At 45.5% G+C, this 26312-nt stretch overlaps 1 protein-coding gene across 2 annotated transcripts in view; it reads left to right on the top strand.

The window, feature by feature from the left end:
• The first annotated feature begins 19471 nt into the window (after positions 1-19471).
• Positions 19472-26312, top strand: part of KLHL14 (kelch like family member 14) — a 129078-nt gene continuing 122237 nt past the window's right edge. Inside the window, exons 1-2 of one of the 2 annotated variants that reach the window (XM_069220095.1) lie at positions 19472-20015; positions 22861-23840. In XM_069220095.1, the coding sequence (XP_069076196.1) occupies positions 22921-23840 (920 nt within the window). In that variant the 5' untranslated portion in view covers positions 19472-20015; positions 22861-22920. Of the gene's footprint in view, positions 20016-20128; positions 20436-22860; positions 23841-26312 lie in introns of those variants that run through there. The other variant, XM_069220094.1, reaches the window with a different exon arrangement.

Below are 26312 nucleotides of genomic sequence, written 5' to 3'. Positions count from 1 at the left end.
AGGCATATAGGCATGCAGGTTGGCCCCAGTCTATCCTGATTCTCAGAGCACTTTTTGGCCACATTTTAAGTCCTCAGTATTGGAAATTGGCCATCTGGGCCCTTTTAGCACCACAACCAAAGGTACAAAACTGGTGGGACACCTCTTGGAGGGGGGGGGGGCTTTCAGGACTTACTTAGGCAGGGTCCAGCTGTGGGTTCAAGATGATGAGAGCCTTTTATGTCCATGTGGCTCTGAACAGAAGGCCAGCAAAATAGCAATTATAGTCACTTCTGGTAGTTCTGGGTGCAGGTGAAGCTACAGGGCTCAATAGCAGGGTTGACCACTGAGGTTCAAGGCAGGCTGCAGGCAACAAAGTACTCCTTTCAAGTACAGCAGCATTCTGGCAGAGTGCACAGCAGGTCACAGCAGCAGGCAGTCCTCTGAGAGTCCTTCTACAGGTCCAGTAGTGAACTGATGAATGAGCCTGAAGGTCCTACTTTTATACACTGGTGCCATTCTTCTGGAAATTGGGAGAAGCTTCTGGAAAGGTACTTTGAGATGCAGTGAATTTTTTGTCTCCCCTCCCCTGGCTTTCAGCTGGTTGCAGTGACAATACAGGGTTGATAGACCTTTGTATGAAGGCAGAGCACAGGCTCTTCAGGTCTAAGTGTGGCTGTGCTCAGCTCCGCCCCCATCCTGCCAGCAGATGGTCCATTGAGGCTCACCTAATCTCTCTATTGTGTGACTGTCTGGAGGGATTATCAATACAGTTGCATAGATACCAAACACAACATATTGACCTGCTCTCAATTAGGAATTACAACTTATTAAATGTTAAAAGGGGCCCCCAATGTTATCATATGGGAGGGGTAGGCCTCATAATAGTGAAAAATGAGTTTGTGATATGTAAAACTTAAAAAAAACATGGCCAGCCTTTTAAATACACAGCACCCTTCCCTGTGGCCTAACTTAGGGTTGACATATTTATAATAAAAGGGGAGATTAAGGTTTGGCAAGGGGGTTTAAATGGCAAGTCGTCATGCCAGTGCAACACTGCATTCAGGTTTCAATGGCAGGCCTGGGACATGGTTTAGAGTGCTACTTAAGGGGGTGTCACGATAAGTGCTGGAGGCCCACCAGTATCATTTAAGATACAGTCCTTGGGTATATGGTCTACATCTCTACGAGGGCCTTTTAAGTAAATTAAATATGCCAAATAGGTAAACGTCACCCAATCCACTCAATCCATCTTTAGGGGAGTAAGCACATGCATTTTAACACTGGTTAGTCCTCAGACCAACAAAACCAAATGTCACCAAAAAATGGAGGTAAGTAGGCAGAAAGTATGAGGTAATATCATCTGGAGAGCTCTAACAGACTGGCTAAAGAGCCTAAGCATAGCAGCCAAACCTCAAACCCAACTTCAACTATACATGTTCTTTGGTCGTGCATAGTTGATTTAGCCTCGGGCCTGACCTATGGCTCAGCTATTCACTCTACCATACACTGCCTTCTGTGCACAAACTATGTCTGTGTATAGTGGTGGTTGGCTGCAGAGCCTGGCATTAAGCCAGAGTCTGCATTGCCACATTTGTGAGCAAGCAACCCCGAATGTACATGGAATTCACCTCTGCACAGCAGAGGTTAGCCACAGGGTCTGTGTGATGAACAAGCCCTGCACCCAACCCTTTGCAATACAGTTCTCAGTTGTGTGCAGCAGGGATTGGTCACAGGACATGGCTGAAGGCCAGGCCTTCCACCCATTACTCAATAGAGAGTCAACCACTACTGCACGCACCTGTAGGACACTTTTTTCTTCTTTTTCAATTTTTTACAGTTTATGGTCTAATGTCAACAGCACTCTCAAACATGATATCAGTGATGTCATCAATTTTGTAATCATTGGTGTCATTTGAGATGCCTCTTGTCTGAGCCAACCCCCACGGTGGCAACCCCCTGCTGCGCATATCCCATACCCTCTGAATTCAATCCAAGCCCTCTTCCCAGCCTTCATGGGTGGCCAACTGACCACAGATGACCTTTTGCAACCCTGGTGAGGTTTGGCTGCAGGTCCTGGTGTTATACCCAGCCCTGCGCCTAACCATCCATGGGTGACCATCTTTCACAGTGCATGGCTCTGATCCCAACCTTCATGGATGGCCAATCCTTATTGTGCATGGCTTTAGTCTGTGTACAACAAAGGCTGGCCACAGGATGTGGCCTTAGCCAGACACTGTGCCCAACCATCTATGGGTGGCCAGTGCCCACAGTGCATGATTTGGTCTCTTGCCAGTCCCATCAACCACCTATCCATGGCCAGCAAGCTTCAGCAGTACATGAACTTTAGCCATGGGCACTAAACATTCACTGTGAATGAAGATTGCATGCAGAGTTTGCCATTTGATATTAAATGATAGTCTGTGGACCTAGAGAGGAACCACAAACCTAGTTCTGGATTTGCACCACAAGGCTGTACTCACCCTTTTGTGCCCTTTAAAAATGTTCAGGATGAGCAGGCTGAGTCTTTATGTCCTGAAGTCACAACTGCAACATTTTTCCCAGAGTTGCAGCCAACAGATACAAAGCTACACCCATTAGCAGGAAACAGGCTGTACAAACTTAGATACAGAAATAGGATGATACTTACTTGCCACTATGTAAATTTTACAAGAAACTAACACACTCATTGGATGATATTGTAAATGTTGACATAGTACATATAATGAGTGATGTAATATGCGAGGTCATAAGCAGTGCATGGCAGGGAAGCACATTATAATTAGGTCTGCTTATTTTAACTAGTGAAATTCTGTCTTTTTTGAGGTGTCACTGACATTTTCACCTAACTATAACATCACTTTAACCTTTGTTTTAAGTGAATTTCTAAGGTTCTTTTTAAATGCAAAAGAAAATGTGATAACAATTCCTAACTATAATGTCACTTGAACATTTGAGTTTTCAGTTAATTTCTGTTTTTCTAAAATAAAGTAATACTCTATCACTATCTGTTGCACCACTTAGGAACCGAAAATGCTAAGAGTTCCAATAAAATCAATGGAACTATAGGAGGCAAAAATAAATTGGTATTGACTTTCTTGTCTTAAAATTACTATCTGTTAATACAGAGCTCGCTATTTTCAAATGAAAAAAGAGTGTGGGTTCTTCTTATAATACAGTTTGATGTTGATTTGATTTAGTGACCACTTTTTATGTCTGTCTGTTTAAGCTTGTGAGTGTATATGATAACATTACAAACGTGTAAAGTTTTTTTTAATTGTGTACAAAATGCAAGACTCTCACAAGCGGCCTGCAAGAGGACAGTGAGAGCCTGTCACACAATCCCCCGTGTGTACTGCGAGGGGGCAAAATGTCAGTTTTTTGCTTTCACTCTCGAGGACTACTTTCAAGAGCATGCTTCCCTTGAAAGCTGTGTTACTTTAACTATATAATCACATATACCTTTACTTTTAAAACCTAACTGGTAGGTATGCAAGATATATTATACATATTTTTTTAAACTTTATTTATTGACATTTTATCAGATGATCTTCCATACATATCATCAACACAGGAATAACATTCTTGGTCGCAGAGCACTGCCAGGACGAGACATCTGCACCCAAAGGGATATCATGCATATTCAAAGTTTACAATGGAACTTAACGTTGGTGCTAGCTCCACACCCCACAAATTTGTTCCTGTGTCCCACGTCTTTGATACCTCCTGCGAGATCCGATCCTTAGCATCCTGCGCGCTGCAACCACTATATTAGTATGTCCGTACTCTAAAAAACCTATAACATTGAACAATGCGCTAGTTGGGCAGGTTAACTCTGGTGTGGGGTTCAGGGCATGGAAGGAGCACTGCCCCACTGGGTGCGCTACATGCCTTATCTCGTTGCTGTCCTACCTCATAGCTTCCTTGACAACCACCCATCATGCTTCCTTATCCGATTGCTCAGCTTATTGCACTCAGGATTTGAAGTGCCTCAACTCCTCAAAACCATGCTCTCACTCATTCTCCATTCAGAGGTTCATCCCCGGACCACTCCGCCTGTTGTTGTGGTATGTTCCCGTCCCCTGTACCAGAGGCCATGCTCGCTATGTTCTCACTCCCCACCTGATTCTTCAAGCTAGTCCCTTGGTCTCGTATCTGCTCTTCCCATGTGACCAGTATCTACTTCCAAAGCGATGCAATAGGGCGCTGGCGAATCCCAATCGCTTCCTCTTTCCTCAGCGCCTGTAACTCAGCCCGCGCCAATGCCGTCATGTTGCGTCTCCAGTCCCCTATCTGAGGGCTTCTAGACGACTTCCAATGCATGGCAATGCGGCGCTTAAACAGCGCCATTGCCAGGTCCAGGAATCTACTGCCAACCTTCTTGGAGGCTGGCCTTGAGGTCAGACCAGGTAAACAGAGAGAGGGGTCTAGTTCCATACCTACACCCAGCATACCTCCCAAGTCATCCAGTACCTCCCGCCAACACCTCCAAATCTCAGGGTTGTGCCATACCATATGATCCAAGTCAGAATCCAACGCACCGCATTTGTGACAGGCCCTAGGGTCGCCCCCATATACTACCCGAATCCTGTGTGGGATGAGATACTTTCTATGAACATAATTGTATTGTATATATCTGAGTCGGGTGTTCCATGAAACTCGGCGCGGGAAAGCTAGAACCCTCCGTCATTCCATGACGGTAAGGTCTCTGCCCAGTGTTCCTTCCCACTTCATCCTAAGAGTCTGGAGAGATTCCAATGTGCCCTTGAGCTGGACTTTATGAAGTTTACTCATAAGGTGGGCCTCCCCACCCATTGTTAGTAAGAGGTGAAGGATCCTGTGGGCTTCCGGCTCTGCATTTACTGTACCCCAAAGTTCACGTATATAATAGGTCAGGGTTTGGTAATGTAGAAATTGCCCTCTCAGAACGCCCCTCATATTTACAAAGGTTTGCTTCACCCCCTCGCAGATGAAGTCACCCAGGGATTCTACCCCAGCCCGACCCAGGCACAAGTGTGAGATCTCAGCACCGGCTGATCTGCGGTTCCCCGGGACATCGCCACCAGTGGTATCGCTGGGGAGTATGCCACCGTTGTTCCTGTACGACGTAAACATTTCTTACAGCAGGAGAAGGCCATTGACAGCAAGACATTTTTCTCTGGGAGCACTATCCGATGACTTAGCATTCGTGCTAATATTAAGTCACAACTCAGTTCGCCACTAGCAGTGACTCTGTCCAAACTATTCTCCCCCGCGCACCATCTAGCGAGCCATTGGAGTTGGCACAACAAATAATAGAGCTCGAAATCAGGGGCTTCCAATCCCCCCTCGGCCACAGGGCGGCAGAGAATGGGCAGCCCAATTCGCCTACGTCCCCCATCCCAAATGAGCTCCCAAGGCAGAGTATTCAATTCTTTAAACCAGCTCAATGGAATTATTACTGGAAGATTGGTGAAATAGTACAGGAGGCTGGCAGCATAATCATTCTAGCCAGGGATAACCTGGCCATCGTGGAAAGTTCAAGGGAGTGCCAAAATCCCACCGATGCCTGCAATGAGCTGAGCATCTTACCGACGTTTCCCGCCCGAAGGGCCCTCAAGTCATGGAAAACCTGAATGCCCAGGTACTTAAAAGTGCATGGAGCCCACCCAATGTCCATCGGGCAAGCGAGAGGCCACTGCGCTCCCGCCATTCACAGGAAGACATATGTCTTACTTCTGTTCAACTTAAGGCCAGACTGGCCTCCAAATTCCTCTAGAAGCGCAAACGCCCAAGGCAGTCCAGTCACCCCTTCCCGCAGATATATAAGTATATCATCCGCGTAGAGAGAAATGTTATGTTCCGTTAGGCCCCACTTCACTCCCCTACCTACTTCTTCTGTGCGAAACCATGCAGCCAATGGTTCAATGGCAAGGGCGAACAGCAATGGGGATAGTGGGCAGCCCTGCCTAGTACCTCTAAATATGGGATGAGCTGCTGACACCATCCGGCCCATCTTCAACCTCGCCACCGGTCTACAGTACAGTAGGTTGACTCACCACACCCAGCCCTCACCTAGACCCATCCGAAGCATCACAGCTGTCAGGTAATCCCACTGTATCAAGTCAAATGCCTTCTCAAAATGAACTGACAATAGCACTGCCCCCATCAGCCTCTCTTCCTTCTGCATGTGCAGCAGTGAGAGCAAACGACTAAGGTTGAGGGATGTATTGCGTGCCGGTATGAACCCATTTTGGTCATCATGTATTAAATTAGAGATATGCTGAAGTAGCCAATTGGCAAGGATCTTATTCAGTATTTTAAAGTTATAGTTTAGCATTGAGAGTGGCAAGAAGTCTGTCACCGACTTATCCCTTGACTCCGATTTGGGCAGAGGGATCACCAATGCCTCCCTCGTGGATTCGGGCAGAACACCCTTCTGCAGTGCTTCCACATATAATTCAACCAGTATGGGAGCCAACATGGTCGTATACTTCTTATAAAACTCCATGGGGAGGCCATCTGTGCCGGACGTCTTGCCTGTCGACAACTGTGAGATGGCGTCCTTGGCTTCTTCTAATGTTACTGGCCCGCCCAGTGGGTCCCTATCCTCTAATGCCAGTGTTTTTAGCGGCAATGGATGCAAATGGTTACCCAACGTTTCCGGTAAGGCCATTTCAGGCTGTCTATAAAGGGAAGTATAGTAAGTCATCAAGGTGTTATTTATGTCAGCTGGGCCATGTACCCGATGCCCCCTTGTGTCACGCTCGCTTGTTATAGGTGCACCGTCCCCCTTGGGTCTCACCAACCATGCCAACATTCTTCCAGACCTGCCCTCTTCTGCATGTATGGAAGCCAAGTACCTCTGTAAACTGTGACACCGTAGCTGTTCCTCTGTCAGTGCGTGAGATTTTTTCACCTCGGTTAGCCTGTGCCTTGCCGTCAGGTCTGACTCCTATCCCTCTCTTCGTCATGGATAACCATCTCTAACCGGATGAGCTCTTGCTCCAGGGTCTGTTTTAACCCCACGGTCTGCCCCATGCAATGTCCCCTATTATCGACCTTAAGAGGTTCCCATTCCACCCATCTGGATGTAGTGGACCCCTTTTTGATTTTAATATGGTCCGTAAGATAGGACCGAAGAACTTCCCTGTATGCCGGGTCATCTAGCGCAGCTGGCCCCAGTCTCCACATCGGGATAAGGGTCTGGTCTCCGCTCGGCGCCACGTAAGAAGTAGTGGGTTGTGGTCAGAGAGGGTACGGCCGAAGTACTCAGAGTGTACTATTTCGTGGGCTATGTTCCCAGTGCATACTACCCTGTTTATTCTGGTATGCACCTGGTGTAGACCCGAATAGTAGGAATAGTCTCTATCTCCTGGGTGCTGATTCCGTCATACATCCTCCAGGCCCCAACACTGCATCCAATCACACAGGCCTTTAGCTATTTTATGTGATATCGCACCTGCCAGCGGAGGAAGGGAGCGGTCCAAATCTGTCTAGCTTGCCATTAAAGTCCCCTCCGATCATCAGCTCTCCCCCCCTTTGTCTGGTAAGACGATTCGAGATGCGCTGCATGAAAGGGATCTGGTCCTGGTTAGGAGCATATATACTACTTAACACCACTGATCTCCCGTGCAACCTGCCTTCCACTATCACAAACCTACCCTCCTGGTCCACATCTGATGTTGACACCTCGAATGGGACCCTCGCCCTCATCCAAACCAGTGCACCCCGTGCAAACGCGGAATATGTGGTGGCAAACACTTGACCTCTCCATCTACGCTTGAGCCTGTCAACTTCTTTAGAAGTTAGGTGAGACTCCTGTAATAAAGCCACATGCACTCCCCTTTTTTTCAAGTATGACAAAACTCTATGCCTTTTGGTCAGCGTCCCCATTCCTCGAATGTTCAAAGTCAACAAATTGTAATCCGCCATTCTAGCACAGCAGTGTCCGGACGAGCCTTCAGCCCTACCCACAGCCCGGCCCCCCATTTCCACACCCCATCCCCCCAATCACCAATGATCATGTCTAACACAGAAATCTCAGCCCCTTGCGCATATCTAAAAAAATGTAACTGTAAATCCCAACTCCCTGTCCCTAGGGCGCCTCTCCAACTGTAGGTCAGCCAAATAATGGTGCAATAGCACAACCAAAAGAACAAGTCCTTCTGTGTTCTCGCCATACACAACTCGGGGGCTGAGAAACCAGTGGGTGGGGGTCTGTGGCCATCAGGGCCTCCCATTAAAGACGACATCCTCACCTCCGGGCCAGAGCAGACAAGTCCATTTCAACCCAGATCATCAGCAGTCTGAGGAGTCACCCTGGGCGCCCCCCAGAGCAGCACGAGCCTGCCGCCGATGAGGTGGAGACACGGTCTGAGTCCCTCTCACTTGCCTCCGCAGGGGAATCTGTGCCCCCCATGGAGGCCAAAGCCTCCGGAGCTGCCTTCCGCGCAGATTCCTTCTGGGCCAGGGTTGGCACCGCTTTCAGTCTATGCTTGCTGCTCTGCCTTCTTGGTCCCCTGTGGCCCCGGCGGCTCAAGCAGTCCATTGTGGTTCAGGAGCCCCCCGGGTGTGTGAAACTCCAACCATTCCCAAGCCTCGTCCGGGGATTGGAAAAAGGGGTTTGGTCCTCGGAAATCACCCTCAGTCTGGCTGGAAACAGAAGAGAGTAATGGATACCCTCTTCCCTAAGCGCTCTTTTAAACGCAATGTAGGAGGCCCGTCTGTTCTGCACTTCCACTGTGAAGTCTGGAAATAAAGTCACCTCTCCGTTCGCCACTTTAAAGGGCCCGGCCTCTCTGGCCCTTCGCAGGAGTATGTCTCTGTCCATATAGTGCAGCAATTTAGCCACCACCACTCGTGGGGGCCTCCCCGGTGCCAGGGGTCTCAATGGCACCCGGTGCACTTGCTCCAGCAAGTAGAAGGGGGTAAGCTTCTCTGGGGCCACATCAGAGCGCAGCCACCCCTCCAGAAAGGACACCATGTCTGTGCTCTCTGCGCCCTCTGGAAGCCCCATAATTCTCACGTTATTTCTTCGGCTGCAACCTTCTGCATCCTCTACGCTACGTTCCAGCCTCTGGATCCAGTCTGTCAACTGCAGGACTGTGGTTGTAAGTTCTCCCTGCGTCGGAGTGAGTTCTGCCAGAACGGTCTCAGTCTCCTGTACCCTCTCGGCTAACTTTTGGTGGTCCGCTCTTAGTAAGCCCAACTCTACTGAAACTTGGCCAATGTCACGTTGGAGCGTAGTCTTGGTGTCCTCTATCGCCCCTACGATTTTTTCTAGTGTGGCCTGCATGAGGGACTGCACAGTATCCGCCATGTTCCCCTGGTTTAGACCGCCCTTTGAGGTCATCCTGTCCGCGGAGCCAGTGCGCCGAGGGCCTATGTGCTGCAGTCTAGCTCAGTCCCACTGAGCTAAGCCCATTGGCCAGGGTAACTCCAATGTGGCCACCCCTCCAGCTGCGCCGTTTGGACTATTTAGGGGGCACTCAGGGCCATGCCGCTGTTGTCTAGTATGTGCTCGCTGCCTCCTCATTTGCTTAGCAGATGTCCAGTTTTGGGTTCTTCCTGTGGAGCCTGGCGACTTCCCTCACTCGCCAAGCCACTCTGCGGTTGTGCCATCGCAGTCCTCCCCTTTCGTAAGTCCAGCCTGATGTCATGTCAACAGCTCTCTCCGCTCCCCGTCATCAGCTTTCAGCCAGTCAGGAGCAAGCCCCCACCGCACCTGTATGGCACACCTTCTGTCACTGTAATCAGCGATCACCGCCTGCCTCAACCTCCAGCCAGGCGCCTGAGCCCATATGGCGCTCCTACCCCGACTCACGTGTGTGCCGCCTCTGGGCTGAGCACTCCTGCCATGCAGGCCTCCTCACAGTCGGCTCCGCCGGCTTTCCATGAGGCACGAACGCCGTGCCGGTCACTCCCAGTGGCCAGGAGACAGTCCCCAGCTACTGCGTCTGGGTCCACGATGATCATCCGATCCGCGATCTCCACCTACGACCCTAGGCGGGATACGTTAAAAAGGAGAAATTAGAGGCCCGGGCGGAGCCGTAATTTACGCGTCTGCCATCTTGGCCAGGCTCTCCATGCCCCTATGCAAGATATATTATAAACAGATTATCCCCAAATTTGTTCTACAACCCCTCAAGCCTCTTAAGAGATGCTCACAAGAGGTCTGCATGACACACCCATAAGGCAGGAAGTATCCATCCTCCTTTCCTTATTTGGGAAACACTCTGAATGTTCATCCATCTTTTACTGGTTCCAGCTTTTTTGGCAGGTTTTGGAAGGATGGATTGGAGATTATTTTCTCAAATATGTCCTTATCGTATTAGAGTGAGCAGGAGGCTGGGCCATCTACTTCTGAGCTCACTGAGCAGATTAATGAATCTGTAGTGTGGGAGGTAAAAATAATGTATCTTCCCGGATTGTCACATGTAAGCTCTGCAACTAGGAATTATCCTGCAGGAACTCAGAAACAATATTGTTTTGGCACCACAGGTATGTGGACCTATATGTGATCTTTGCATGATAAACTGTGGAAATACTGGCCTCTCCACTGAGTACTCTACTTTAAAGGGCAGCAGTCTTTACTAGAGTAAAGAGAAGGTCTACCTTTCCACTGAGAATTCTGCACACTGTAATGGATGTATATATAGTACAGTATGATAAAGCATTGGCCTCAATGGTGAGAACTCGTCAAATGCCATGAGATGTGTATAGTAGGTTCTGAGGAGAGAATGATATATCCAATAAAACCCTTGCACGAGTTGACCAGCATGCATAGTAGGGTGATGAGAGGGAATGGTCTCCTAGCTGAGACCTCTATTTGGGATGACAGCTTTGTGTAGTGGGATGTGAGAAGAGACTTGCATCTCAACTGAGGGTACCCTCCAGGGCAATATTTATGCATAGAATGTTGTTGGGGGTAGACTAGTCTCTCCACTGAGAGCTGTGTCTTGGATGTCAGGTGTGTGTAGAAAAGTGTTATGATAGAGAGTGCCCCCTCCATTAAAGGTTCTCTCTAGCATTATGGGTGTGTATATTAGAGTATTGAGGCATGCTACCTCTAAACTGACACATTTCCACTAAGCATTTATGTCCAGATTTATGAGGGCCTGGTGCCACAACACCACATTATCATTTTTTTATGCCAAAGTGGCCGTGGAAGGCCAAAAACGCCATGCCATATTTACTAAGTGGCACAAGGCTTGCAGTGCACCACTTTGTAACCCCTTGTGCCACATTATGCCTGTGCCAGGCATTATGTATGCAAGGGGGCGTTCTGGTGTTGGGGCGGCGAAAAAATGGCACAAAAAAATCTAAGACATTTCTTTGTGGCATTTTTGTCTGCATTTTTAACACCTGCTAAGACCAGGTGTTAAAAAGAGGCTTTCAATGAGCCTCTGGGTGCTTTGCAGGATTAGCTTCAAAAATGTTTACGCTAATCCTGCAAAGCGCCAGACTAGCGGGAAAAAGTAGGACTCTAGTTCCCCTGACTACCTCCACGGTGCACCGTGTTTTAAATATGGTGCACACATGGTGGCATTAGGGTGGCGCTGAGAGGTGCATGATAAGTGGTGCAGCACTAGGTGCAGCACCACTTTTCATAAATCTGCCCCTCAGTAACTGGACCCAAACAGTACTTTCTCACTACATTTCTGCATGTCCCACAATATTTTGTAGGCTCATATATATAATTTACAATAAGTAGTCAGAACTCTGTCAACTATAGTTTTCGAAAGCAATCACCTCTCTGCAAAGACATCTCCCCAGTGCAGGAAGCATGCATAGTAGGAAGTATAGATACAGTATATTCCTCGGTAAGACCTGTCCGCACTGCAAGAGGTGAGAGGAGCAAGCTGTTGGTAGAATAATGTGACCAAGTAGACGTCTTCTTTAGACAACAAGTATGCATATTATGGAGAAAATAGACTGACTTTTTTGTAAAATTTGATCCCACCTAATGTGTGACTATTATAGTGTGGGGAGAAACTCAGATGGCCATTAAAAGCTCTTTCCAGGGTGAGAACTGTGTATAGTAGACCGTGAACAAGGGCTTGTCTCACTACTAGAAGGTGTCCCCGGGGCACGTGGTGCATCTCGTAAGTTGTGGAAATTGACTGGCCTCTCTGCTAAGAGTCCTCCAGTGGATTATGGGTATGTGTAAAGAACTGTGGGGGGACACTGACTTTTCTGCTTAGGCCTCTTAGATGAGACATTTCTCATCACTAATTGGCGTGCATAGTAGGGTGTTGGGAGAGAGTGACCTCTCTGCTAAGAACCCTCTTCAGTGTGACAGGTGTAAGCAGTAGGGTTTGGGGAGGGACTGACCTCTCTGCTGAGACTTCTCCTCAGGGTGACATCTGCTTATAGTAAGGTGTGCAAAGATACCAACCTTTTCAGTGACACTTTTGTCTTGGATCATGGCAGTTGTTTGTAGTGCAGTATAGAAAGGAACAAGCCTCTGTGCTGACACCTGTCTCTTTGATGACAGCTATCTGTAGTAGTCTATAAGGAGAGAGTGGTCTCTCCTTTGGGACCTCTTTCTTTAACAGTGAATGTGTGAGTAGGGTGAGTAGGGTGTTGGAATGGTGTTTTCTCTCCACAGAGACTTTTCTTTTGAATGACCAGTCTATGCAGTAGGCTGTGCAGAGGAACTAGCCTGTCTGATGATACCTCTCTTTTGTCTGACAAGTGTGGATAGTGGGCTCTGTAGAGGTACTGGTCTCTAAAATAAGACCTCTCTTGAGACTGATGGGTGTATGTAGTAGGATATAGGGAGACACTGAGCTCTCTCTTGAGACTGGTTCCGAGAGTGATCGGTATACATATTAGGGTATAGGGAGAGACTAGTCCTTCCACTAAGACTCATCCTCAGGGTAACAGGTGTGTGTGTGGGGTGTGCAAAGACATTAGCCTCTCCACTGAGAGTCCTTAAAAGGGTGATACATGACAGTAGTGGTGAGTGGGAACACACTTGCCTCTTGTGTAAGAGTCCTCTCCAGGGTGGTGGATGTGTATAGTAGAATTTGTGGAGGGACTGGCATCTTCACTGAGACCTTCCTCCTGGATGATGAGTGTTCATAGTAATATATAGGGAAGGACTGGCTGTCTCTGTTGAATCTTCTCCAAAGAGTAACAGGGGTGTGTAATAAGAGGTAGAAGAGAATACCCTGTTCAGGAATGCTGTTCTCCGTGATAATGCGTGTGCTTAGTAGGAGGTGAGGTAATACAGGCCTATAGTCACCTCTCCTGAGCATTATGGCTATTCACGGTAGAGAGTATGCGAGAAGCGAAGTCTCCCTAGGATGACAATGTTGTGCAGTAGCATGTGTAATGAGTGACTCAGTTCTCCAATCATATCTCTTTTTAAAACTTCCTGTCCTGATGACAAAAATAAAACAGGTTATGTTATTTCTGTTCTGTACATCTTATTACTTTAATAGTAAACTCATTTTTTATTCTCAGAACTTGCATTCACACTAAATAAACCTGATCTCATATTTAACATACTTCTCGATTAGCATATAAACTGTATGCTGTGAATGCAGACCATCATTGAACTATGGGGAAAAATAAATCATTAAGATTTTTTAAAGACAAAAACATATCTTTAAAATACCACAGACTAGAATTCCAAAGAATACTTACTGGATATCACTGCTAGTAACTCATTAATATAACTTTAAGTTCTAAAATAAGCCTAATAGTAAATTAACCTAAGATGTTTGTCTGCTGTACATTCATACCTGTTACGTTATTTTATAGAAACTGGCTTTATTGCTATTAAAATATTTCAACCATTCGATGGTTGCTAGGCCACAGAACAACAATGAACATAAACTTTATCACTTTTTGAGTGTTTAAATGTACATAAAGTCATGTAAAGCTTATATTTCTAGAACTTTGATTCCAAAAATATGAGATAAGAGTTTGGAAGATTCCCAGGTAACCTTTATTTTAAAGTAGACATATGTCATTATATTCAGTCCACCTAGATGTATTTTTAGATACACAGTATTGATTGACTCTCCCTGCTAAAAAATAATTGGAACAGTAGTATATTTTTTCCTGTAAATTGATACCTCACCAGCTTTAACGTTATCAGTATTGATTTTACTACCATCTGCTCCACACCTTTTGTAGCATGTGAATAACATACTTTTGAACAACTTGGGTAGAGAGCAAGGGTTATTCTGAACAGTTTTAAGAAAAGGTTTTTCAGAAGGTTCTGACTTGCAATCTGTTAAGGTAAGGTACAGAAATTGCTCTGAATCAATGTCTATTGTTCTTGAATAGGAACAATTAACACACTTGTGATTCCATGAATAGCTTGTTTCAAATAAGTCACTAATTGTGGTCCCCTCATTTTCTATAACATTTATACTACCATTAAAAATTCCTGTGCCTCAGGTAGCAAATCCATACAGAACTGCTAACTACAATTACAGTGATCAGCAATATCACATATCAATGTTGTTGAAGAACACACATCACTTTGAGCCTCCATTAAACTGGTTAAAGTTGGGAAAGCTTAGCACAAATGTTTGTCTGTTTTTGTTTAATGTTTTCAACCAATGGCTGTAGATGGAATACAACTTTGGCTGCTACATTACAGTAACAGGAAATCAATGAACAGTTTGAAAATTCCAAACCTATGACATTCTCCACTTCATTCATGTTCAGCTTTTTGGAACCTTTGAAGATATTTTGATTACTTTTGAAACAATTGAGTGATCTGCAACGTCAAGACTTTTTTCGCTTCCTATGACATGTTTTTCAACAATGGGATATAGACGTGGGTGAGGAGCATACAGCCCTCCCAAACGACTGTATTCTATCACACATGATGTATCAGCATTTACTTTGCTCTCATCAAACTGAAGAAGATACAATCCTGATAGTGACCAAAACAGCGATAAAGCAACATAAGACATGCTTTCTTTGAAGACTGTGTGACCTATCTTTATTATTGCTGCATCCAAACTTAATCCTTGAGCTTTGTGAATGGTTACAGCATAGACCAAACTCACAAGATACTGTTGCCTTCTCACATAGAGGTCTGTTACCATCAGAAACCTAGCAGTCCATCAGCCACTTTTTTTGCGCTTGTCAATGTGGTCACATTTTATCGAATTATACTCTTATTCTACTTTATTAGGCTATGTGGTGAAACCTATCACATTACCCATTGCACCATCAACTAATCCCTCCTCGATGCTGAGATTTCGTCTCAAAATGACTATGAATTTTTACAGTGGTTTACATGCTTTTCTTAACCTGAAGTTTGTGAATCTGTTTTCTCTACTGGTTTCAGTTTCTTTACCACTGATTGACATAGTGGTAAGTTTAAACCTTGAAATTTAATTTTGTCACAATCATTGCTTTTCCAAATGAAGCATTTGTAAGTTAAACTGAGCGCACTCATCCAGTGTTGGTATGAGGCTTCACAATCTGTGACTTTTCAAAAGATGTTTCATTACTGATGCAGTTGTGAACAGAGAAGTAACCACACGAGAAGCAAAAGTGTTTGTTCCTTCTTTCCTAGTCATTCCAATTTTCTTGTCTTTTAATATATTGCCATATTTCAAGTCTGCGTCCTGTATCATATTTTTTGTTAACTCTGCATAGTGGAAATTAAACCATATATTAACATTTCCAATACTTCCTAGGGGCTTTTTGGTATCTCAATGAAGCCGTTTTTTAAGCTGGTTGACCTTTCACAGGAGTCAAATGTAGAAGAACACAAAAAAAATGACGTGAGTACCACCAAAGAGCAAATCTATGAGCATATCAAAGTCAGTTTTGTGAACCTCTTGCATCCTCAGAAGAATGACAGCTAGAACTAAATTTGATATCATACTAACCACATCAAAAATTAGAACCTTCAAATTTTTCAGAACCCTTGAGACTTCATGACAAGTAAAACCAGACAACTTCAAGTACTCTTGTTTGTTTGTTTTCAGATTCTACAGGCAGCATAGTAGATGCAAAGTAATTCCTTTAATATTGTGAGCTGCTAGGGCTGGTCACAACACATGAAAGATTACAACTAGACTTTGTGTGAACAAGTCCAGTCACAACTTTAATCAGAAAAAATTTTAACTGGAAAAGGAGGAAAGCTCAGTTTAGGACCTTGGAGAACCTTGGAAAGCAATATGTAGAAAGCAAAGTCCAGTTATTTCACTCCCAAGACAGAAGCATCAAGCAGCAGGCAAGCACAAGAAAGCAACAGGCAGAGTGGCAGTCCCTCCTATGGCATCCAGCTCTTCACAGCAGAATGTCCTCAATCCAGAAGTGTCCGAAAGTTGTGGTCTCAGAGGTCCAATACATATACTCAAGTCTGCTTTTGAAGTAGGCCAACTACAAAGGAAAGTCTTTGTAGTGCACAAGACCCTGCCTTTTCTGCCCTGGTCCCAGACACACTCCAGGGGGTTGGAGGCTGCTTTGTGTAAGGACAGGCGCAGTCCTATTCAGGTGCAAGTGTCAGATCCTCCCGCCACTCTAGCCCAGGAAGACCCAACAGGATATGCAGGGCACACCACAGCTCCCTTTGTGTGTCTGTCTACAGTGAATTCACAAACAGCCTAACTGTCATCCTGACCCAGACATGTATTCCACAGACAGGCAGAGGCAACAAATGGTTAAGCAAGATAATGCCCACTTCGTAAAAGTGGCATTTGAAGAATGACCTTCATCAAAAGATGTATTTTTAAATTGTGAGTTCAGAGACCCCAAACTCCACATCTCTATCTGCTCCCAATGGGAAATTACACTTAAAAGTCATTTCAAGGCAATCCCCATGTTATCCCATGAGGCAGATAGGCCTTGCAATAGTGAAAAACAAATTTAGCAGTATTTCACTATCAAGACATGTAAAACACACCAGTGCATGTCCTACCTTTTAAATACACTGCCCCTGTCCAAGAGGCTGCTTTAGGCCTATTTTAGGGGTGATTTACGTATAGTAAAAGGGAAGGGATGGGACGGACAAGCGGTTGCACTTGCTAGGTCGAAATGGCAGTTTAAAACTGCATTCACAGACACTGCAGTGGCAAATCTGAGACATGTTTACAGGGCTACTCGTGGGTGGCACAATCAGTGCTGCAGGCCCACTAGTGGTATTTGATTTACAGGCCCTTTGCACACATGGTGCACTATCCTAGGGACTTACTAGTAACTCAAATATGCCAATCATTGATAAACCAATCACCAATAAAATTTAGACAGAGAGCACCTGAACTTTAGCACTGGTCACCAGTGGTAAAGTGCCCAGAGTCCCAAGCCAGAAACACTGAAATTCAGCACAGGATCAAAACAAAAGGAGGTCAGAATAAAAAAGACAGGAGAAGCCATGCTAAGAACTGACAGATCTAACAATACACCATACACAACAACATTGACAGGACACCACATAGGGTCCCTATACTTCCTGTACTGCAGCAATTAACTTTGGTACCTATGTAGAACAGTATTCATTCTTCTGTCCACATTTTCTTCACTTTAATTGCTCACCCAACCTTCCAGCTCTGGGACTGATATTGGATCCTATATGGTTTGTCAGGATAAGTGTATATTTGGTATAAACGTTTACGCTTCACATTGACCATAGGCCCCGCAGACCCTGCTGAGTTCATTCCTCCTCACATTCCCATCGACTACTGAACCTCATTCAATCAACCCAACCTCTTTCTGAAGCACTCTCTGCAAAGCAGCTTTCAGAACTCTTCAGGAACATTATTACTTTACTAGTGAGGTGGACATCAGGTCAGCCGACATGTAGCAATGCTAAAATATTTTTTGTTTTACCTTTTCTCGGGCAGGCTACTCAAGGTTTTTACTCGATCCATCAAAACAAATCTCAAGCAAAGGGAGCCCTCCTGTTTCCATTCCTTGTGAAAAAGCTATGCCCAGTCATTTAGTTAGTTGTCATCTATCAATCCCAGCGTTCTGCTTGCTATTGCTATGTAAGGAAACTCTAAAACACCTCTCCTAAAAGGTAATAATTTTAGAGTAGTCATGTCACATCTAACCTTCTGTCATTCACTAACAGACAAGGGTCTCGTTTCTAAACCATGTAAAGTAGATTTGCATCTGGCAAACGAGTGTTTGTGAGAGTTGAGAAAAGAGTCATCATTATAGGGGCAGGTATTCTGATGCTGTTGATTACCTTTAGTACCATCACCAGTAGAACTTTATTGTGATACCTTACACGAACCACAAACATGAACTTACAAAGAAGACCTGGTCAAGGAAGAGAATGCATGAGAGTCGTCTCCTCTATCAAAGCAATAGAAGTTCACACGACATAGAGTTTTTCTTGGGGTAGAAGACACCATATTGAATTTAATGCAGGAGGATCAGAATGAACCCCTCTCTGCCGCCATGCGGGGGCGCACCGCTATGTTAGTAAGTGTCTTTGTGCAGGGACATGGCTCAGTTTTCTTCAAGATTTTCGAACAACTGACCATTTGACAAAGGAAGTCACAGACTTTCCACGTGTGCCACGTGACCAAGCCCTGTCTCAACAAGACAAACTGCCCAACACAAATCAGAAACAAGAAACGTTAAATCAACAACTGTCCCCTAGCAATGCAACACATGCAACAGTAAAGTGCATGTCAGTCAGTGGAATCGAGGCTGTGTGCACGTAGGCTGTGCGTGTGAAGGTTGCACTGTTGACAGGCGTGACACAGGCCAGCGCAGATGTGGGGTCTACAATTATGCCCTCCAGCGTCTAGCCGGTGAAAGGCAAATCTGATAAAATTCTAATATATTAGAAAATGTGTTTTCCAACCCTTATGTACTCAAGAAGAGCTGACGGTGAAGTTCAGAGACGGTCTTGTAACCAGACAAAACGACAGAGCAATGTGATTTCAAACAAGATCGTAAATCTTGCACGGTGCGATGGCAAAATGTAAGATGCGACTATTTACCATTTGAGGAAAGTGCTAGCTTTCCTTTGTAGCAAGCGTTGGGAGATGTGTTTTGTGTCTATTCTCTCGCCCCAGCAGCGCCAACACAGCCAACAACAAAGTACTGCTATAACAAGTGCAGAACTCTGAGCAGATGGAGAGCAAAACAGATGTATACTGTCTGTGTACATGTCATCTGAAACACAACACACACGCCACGAGGAAGTTTGCATACTGCACAGCGCGACCCCCAGATCATAAATCTATGCACTAGAAAGATGTAGTGGAAATTTCGCTCTCTTTTTTGGAGGAAGGATTAGGAGTTTATTTTTGTCATCTCTGCGAGACAGCTACTCATTCATCCAGATCACAGCTAAAAGGAGAAAAAAAGCTGGTCACAGAAATTAGCAGTTTCAGCTCAGCAGCAAAGTCGCCAGCCTGTGAAGGCAGAGAGAAATTGACTAATTAGCAATGCGCACTAAAACTTGACGGTTCTTTATAGAGAGAAGGGAGGGGGCAGAAAAAGAAGGGGAAGGGACGGGGTGGTGGGGGCCCCCGCTTTCCTCTCCCCCTTCCTTCTTTTTCCAAAAGATGTTTGAAATCGCAGTCATTTACGGTCGACAATTTTTACAATAGCCTTGAGCCATAATTTTGCGAGTCTCTCCAGCATCCATCCCCCTGCACCGTCTCCCTCCACCGGCCATGCACGACCGTTTCTCTCCCCAACCGTGGATTTCCTATTACTCTCGTTACGACTCACTGAGCCCCAGGCCCAAGGATAATGATGTGTTGTTTCTTGGTAGCATAATTTGTCACACGTACATTTTTTTTCCTTCTTCTTCTCTTGCAGAAAGCCCTGCTCTCTCTTCTCCCCTTTCTTTCTCTCTTCCATTCCCTCTCCCCCATGCACGCGTTCCCTGACTGTTGCTAATTCATGGGGGATAGAGATGATGAACGGCAAAATAAATTGTAAAGAGTGACTGCTCTGGAGTTGGTGGAACAAGAAGAGGTTTTTTTGGAAGCAAGCGACTAAAAGCCCCCTTATAAAGGAAAGAGGATTGGTTTTGTTTTTGTGTTTTTGGGGAGGGCTGCTGTAAGTGGACCCCTTACTTCGGCCGGCCGGTGGTCGTTGGACAGGTAAGTTTTCTCAGGCCTTGTTCGGTCTGTTTCCTGTGTTGTATGTGCGTATGTGTCTATAGTGGCGTTGTTGTTTTTTCTTCTTTTTTTGTGAAACGGGGGGCGGGGTGGATAGTACGCGAGGAACCCTCTTCGGAGAATAAAAACTCCAATTGCAAAAAAAAAAAGAAACGGGCAAAAAGGGAAGGAAGGAGGGAGGGAGGTTTGGGGGGAGGTGGAAGGATTGACCGGGTCCAGTTGAAGAGAGAGAGAGGCGCTTGGAGATATCAAAAGATGTCTTTTCATAACAAGCAGGTTGGGGTGGCACAAAGGGCGCTCGGTCCGATGAAAAAAGTGCGAGGGCTGGCTGAAAGCAAGGCGAAGACAACAGCAGACTGCCTCTGGACGCCCGCGAGGAGTGAGCAGCAATGGAGTTAGAAGGTATCCGGTGCTTGCGGTTGTGTGCGCGGGGAAGGCGGGGTGTTTGTGCGGACAGTCTCTCTGGGCGTCAGTGGGTTTACAATGTGCATTTAGTGGGGCTGCGTGGGCGCTGTATTGTAAGACTAGTTCCTTGGGCGCAGTGCGGGCTCGGTCGCATTTCATGCCCCTGTTTTGTGAGTGGGGTTAGGCGGTGTGGGTGAGGTCAGGGAGAATGGACGCAGCACTGCGGTGGCAGCGTTCAGTCACCCCCGAAGCAGCTGCTATCGGGGCCCCGTACCCGCAGCGGGCTGTCTCCGGGTCGGGCGGGCGCGCAGGGACCAGGAGCCTGGGCACCGCTCGGCCAGCGCCGGGAGAGGTGGCGGCGCCTGTCGGGAGGAGGTGGGACAGCGCCAGCCCAGGGAGGCGAGGCTGAGCACAGCAGAGGGGCGGGAGCAGGGACCAGTCACTGCACCGCCGCTGCCCCTCAACTTCCGCAGGGGAGACCAGCAGCCGCCGTGCCTTCTTTACCTGTCGAAAGACCAGCTGCCGAACCCTGCCGCATTGAACAGAGGGAGCATTCATGAGTATTTCTCTAAGCTGACCCTCTGAAACATCCATTCAATGTCATTTAATGGAAAGTTGCACCCCTGATCATCTTTCTATTTCCAGGGGACAGGTGTATGTGAGCAAATTAAGATCTTCGCTTCATGGATCACAAGGTCCTGTAGCTCTTAGACGTGTGGAGGGGCTGAATGTAGGGGTACAGACATTTTGGGGTTTATGTATTTTGAGACAGAAATGGTTGGTAGGGCTGGTGGGACTGTCTGGTAAAGTGTTCTTAAAGTTCTGTTATGTTGTTGTTCTACCTTTTTATGACATTAAAACACAGTAAAACAAGTAGCAGCAGAAAGAAAGTGTCTGGACTCCTGCATGCTATGTCTGCTTATATTAGGGTAGCCCCACCATACCAAACAGCCTTTGGCTGCTCCACTTCCCAGGCCCGACTTACAAAGTTTTATATCCTTGTCAGACTGAGGAACTGAAAAAATACACACGCATGTGCGTAAGGAAGATAACTTACTGCGACTCACTGAATCGGGCACATTGTATACCTGCGCCTACATGCATTTACTACTGTAGACTGTAGGGCCGGTGGCCCAGGTGGGATTGTGGCCATTTTAGAAGGGTGGCCGTGTCAACTGTGGTGATCACCCACAAACCTACCTTTATGGCTCCACACAGTTTGTCGTTGTTTTATACACTGGAAACACACGCAAATCGACTTTTAATAAATGCTGGAGCAAGTGCCTTTCAGGGTTTTGAAAGGAAAGCCCATACTCTCGTATATCGATGGGGAGGGGGTCGAGGGGGTGGGGGTATGGCTCTGTGGGGGGAGGGGGCCATATCTTATTTTTTTAATTAAAATTGTGCTTTTGTTCATTTCTGTCATGCATAGTCGGTCCATGATACTTTAAAGGGAGAGGGCGTACGCTTCTACAGCTATAAATTATTCACATGATCCTTTGCACTTCTGTAGGATTTTGTGACCCACCAAAAATGCACACACCTCCTAAAATCGTATACATTGCATATGACAGTGTGCTTGGGTGGCTTAAGTGCATGTACACTAATAAATGTACTGCTTCTTGTAGTGTTTACGACTCATTAATGTATTTGCCTATCGTGAAACACATACTGGGTGATTTACCACGGCTGTAAAGAAAATCTCCAAGGTGAACAAAACAATAATATTCAAATGTGTTGTAAGGTAAATCTGGCTCATTCAGAGAAGAGTGTTCTTGACCATAAGGCAGGACTGAAATGCATGAAGCTCATCACCGAAGCATATAGACGCCTCACATGGGTGTCAGTCTTCAGGCCTCCCTGCTGTTCTGGGCAACAGTCATCTGATGTCATCTTCTCACTGCTTCACCTCACCTAGAGATTGAGAAAAATCATTTCACCGTGGACTTCTGAATTTTTTATTAATAAAAAACCTATTCCAATGTTCAAAAGACAACAAACTACAAGGACAGTGTTTTCCAGTTTAACGCTAGACAGGAAAACACCAGGATAGTCAGACACAGCTGTTGCATTATGCACCTATCTTAATGTATTTCTGTCTGAAAAGAGAAAATCACCAAAGCTTGCTAAGTTCAATTTTAGCAGGTATGAAATAATGAATCCATGTGACTTGAATTGTGATTTGGCAGTTGATGTCTTTGTTCTGCTCTGTTTCGGTTCAAATTTCGAGTGGGCACAATGTCGCTTAGAGTTGGAACATGCCCCTTGCCCAGCTCAAAGCGTCATTCGTTCTTTGACTCCAAGAAATCCCATCTTTGACCTTTTTCTTGTTCTTGTAGGAAGGCATGTAAATGGACACTTAAGTGCCACAGACCTGGAGCCACTCTTCCACAGCTTATCTTTTATTCTTTTATTTTGGCAGGTTGCATCGGACGTGTTCCCACCAGTGCCAAGCCACAGATTCTCGAACTTCTCTGCTGTCATGTCCAGGTCAGGAGACAGGACGTCCACCTTTGACCCCAGTCACAGCGACAACCTGCTGCATGGCCTTAACCTGCTCTGGAGAAAGCAGCTCTTCTGCGATGTGACTCTGACTGCACAGGGCCAACACTTTCACTGCCACAAGGCCGTGCTTGCCTCATGCTCGCAGTACTTCCGGTCCCTCTTCTCCTCCAGCTCCTCCTGCCACCCTGGGGCCCAGGATGGTGGAGGAGGACGACTAGGAACCCCTGTGCCCAAAGACCAAGAGGAACCAGGCACGCCTTCATCATCTCCAGATGACAAACTGCTCGCAGGGAGTCCCCGGGCTGTCAGCAGCATCAACAACCTGGTGCTGCAAGGCTGTTCCTCAGTGGGCCTAAGGCTGGTCCTTGAATACCTTTACACAGCAAATGTCACCCTCTGCCTGGACACAGCTGAGGAAGTTTTGTCAGTCAGCAAGATCCTGCACTTGCCACAGGTCACCCGCCTCTGTGTACAGTTCCTCAATGATCAGATCTCAGGGCAGAATTACAAGCAGGTGTGCCGCATCGCTGCGCTACATGGCCTGGAGGAGACTAAAAAGCTGGCCAGCAAGTATCTTCTGGAGGATGTGCTCTTGCTCAGTGCTGATGAGTTACGTGCCCTGCTGGATGCTCTGCCCCCACCTGTCGAATCTGAGCTGGCTCTCTTCCAGATGGCTGTGCTCTGGTTGGAGCATGACCGCGAGACCCGCATGCAGTATGCACCTGAGCTGATGAAGCGCCTGCGCTTTGCCCTCATCCCAGCCCCTGAACTAGTGGAGCGGGTACAGAGTGTAGACTTCATGAGGAATGAACCTGTCTGTCAGAAACTGTTGCTGGATGCTATGAACTACCACCTGATGCCCTTTCGGCAGCACTGCAGACAGAGCCTAGCAAGCAGGTAAGAAGAGGTGGCCCATTGCTTACCCATGACACTGTAGGAGAGGCTTTGTTATTAGAGATAAAGGAAAAGGCTCTTTTTGAAAATTTGTTATCATGAGTTCTATAGCATAAACTCCAAGTACATCAACAGGTACTGCAAGAGGGGAGGACTCTTTGTTATGACAACCTGGGGGCGTTTTTTTTAGTAAGAGCAGTAGAATCCATCTGAGAAATCCCTATGCTCTGTAGTTTTAAAGAGAAAGACCTAAATGTTGTAGAGGATATATACACACACAAAACACACACACACATACACACACACGCGCACACACAAAACTACCCCTAGTCTTAGTGCAGAAAGGATTCTACACTCATTCATCATCGGATAGTAGTTATGTGTACCTCCAAACATCGTGGCATAGCAATAGATAGTCTAGGAATTGTTATATTGAGTGCATGCTCAGGGATTCTGAAATACATAGAAATGGATTCTGATATAGGAGCAAGAGGTGTTAAAAAAATGAAGGAAATGATATAGAAATATTACACGTGTAGATAGAAGGGCATAAATAGAATAAATGGGTGTACAGCTTAGAAATTACATCAAGGATGCTATCAGGGATGTAGATATATCAGAAATGTGTGCATACTATGATATTGACGTACATACCAAGAGAGGCTGTACACTGGACAGTACTAAGTCGTTATAGGTGAAGAAGGGCCTGTGCTATGTAGGGGGTACTAGGTAAGTACCTACATTAATTCAGCCAGGAACACCAATAATTTTCTACTTTCGATGAGTGGTGTAGGCACAATTTTCAGAGTGTGGGTTCTGCCATCAATGTTACATCAATGAAGTCAAGGGCATTGTAAAAAAATCCAAGCATCATACAAAGAACAAGTGTAGCAAATGAGCTACATTCATTCAACAGGAGAGCTGTAAGTGTATAGTATGTACTTTGGAGTGAAGTTTGGAGCACACTGTTGCAAATACGTTAGTAACACATGGTGTGGTAGTGTACTGGCATTCACAAATGGCAGATTATTTTTAAATGGACACTACATTTACACAGAAATGCACTTTATTGATAAGAATATACGACCACAAACGATAATAGGTGTAAATCCACTTTCAGCAAATATTTATAATTTGCTCATCATCGTCAAGAAAAGTGTCTTGGTTTTATTTGAGCCCTTTAAAACAGTTGCTTCCATAACAATTTAGAACTGCAAAAAATGCTACTTGTTTGCTTTTCTAATGGTTGATACACTTCTCCATGTTAAAAGAATAGGCAGCAATTTTTCAGAAGACTTATCTTGAAATTTGATCTCTGTCTTTGAACAAACAACAAATGTGACAGAATAAGAATTACATTTAAAGGGCTATTTATTGCTCAAGCCACATCTGAGCTCAGGCATGATTATTTTGGGGGTGCTGCATCATCTCAAACCCCACACCCCTACTTTCAGCTCCTACGCTTTAAATGCACAAGAACAGCCACTATGGGTGTACTCCAGGGTCCCAGGAACAGGCACCAAGAGCACAAACCCACTGATCTTGGAATACACAAGTGAAATGGTGGTATTTAATACCTTGAAATAGGAAAGAACGCTGTTAATAATCTAAGAATTGAAATTGTAGTTACATTAAATTACAATTGAGTACCGAGCCACAAAGTGTGCATTCTTAAAAAAATTGAGATTTTGGAACTTTGAAAATACAAGCCTGGGTCTACTCACAATAAGTTACATTTTCAACAACAGTGTGCTAAACTGACAAGGCTGAGATCCTCATTGTGAGTGACTTTGCTGTTGTGCTAATACCACATGTGGTAATACTGCAAATGGTATTTCCAGTGCCGGGGGGCTCACAGGAAATACTAGGTTCATTATTACTGGAGGATCACACCTTGCCTTATATAACCCAAAAATATACATGGCATCCTACTGTCTTTCCCTATGTCCTTCTGGTGTTCAATCTCTCTCTCTCTCTCTCTCTCTTTCTCTCTCTCTCTCTTTCTATCTTTCTTTCTTCAAATTTACACTGTTTTTTATAAGTAAAAGGAGAAGAACGTTGGTGATGGCTGCTGCCTTTGATGGAAGAAGATCAGGGATGAGTCAAATTTACAGTGATAGCATCACTGCAGTGAGTAACAATGATTCATATCCTTTAGTTATATTAATAGCTCCCAATGGATGCCGTAAACAATTGTGTGCATACTCAAAGACCTGTCGTGGCAGGAACTTCAAAATGGTCTCATATTCCACCAACTATATTAATAAAGAAAAAGTGAATTCTCCATGACTTGGATATATAAAGCAGGTATAATTTGTAAGAGTTAAAACTAGAATGTACATCCATAAACAGTTATATCAGAAAATATAATAAGGTGAACACTGAATTATCTTAGAACAGCAAGAATGGCCTGGTGTGGTAATTGCAAAGCAGCAATCACAAGACTAGAACTGAAGTAAAAAAAAGAAACAAAAC

Source organism: Pleurodeles waltl, chromosome 2_2 (assembly GCF_031143425.1).
Source record: "Pleurodeles waltl isolate 20211129_DDA chromosome 2_2, aPleWal1.hap1.20221129, whole genome shotgun sequence".
Taxonomy (NCBI): Eukaryota; Metazoa; Chordata; class Amphibia; order Caudata; family Salamandridae; genus Pleurodeles; species Pleurodeles waltl.
Note: the sequence above shows the minus strand (reverse complement) of the source record. Positions and strands in the feature narration are given on the sequence as shown.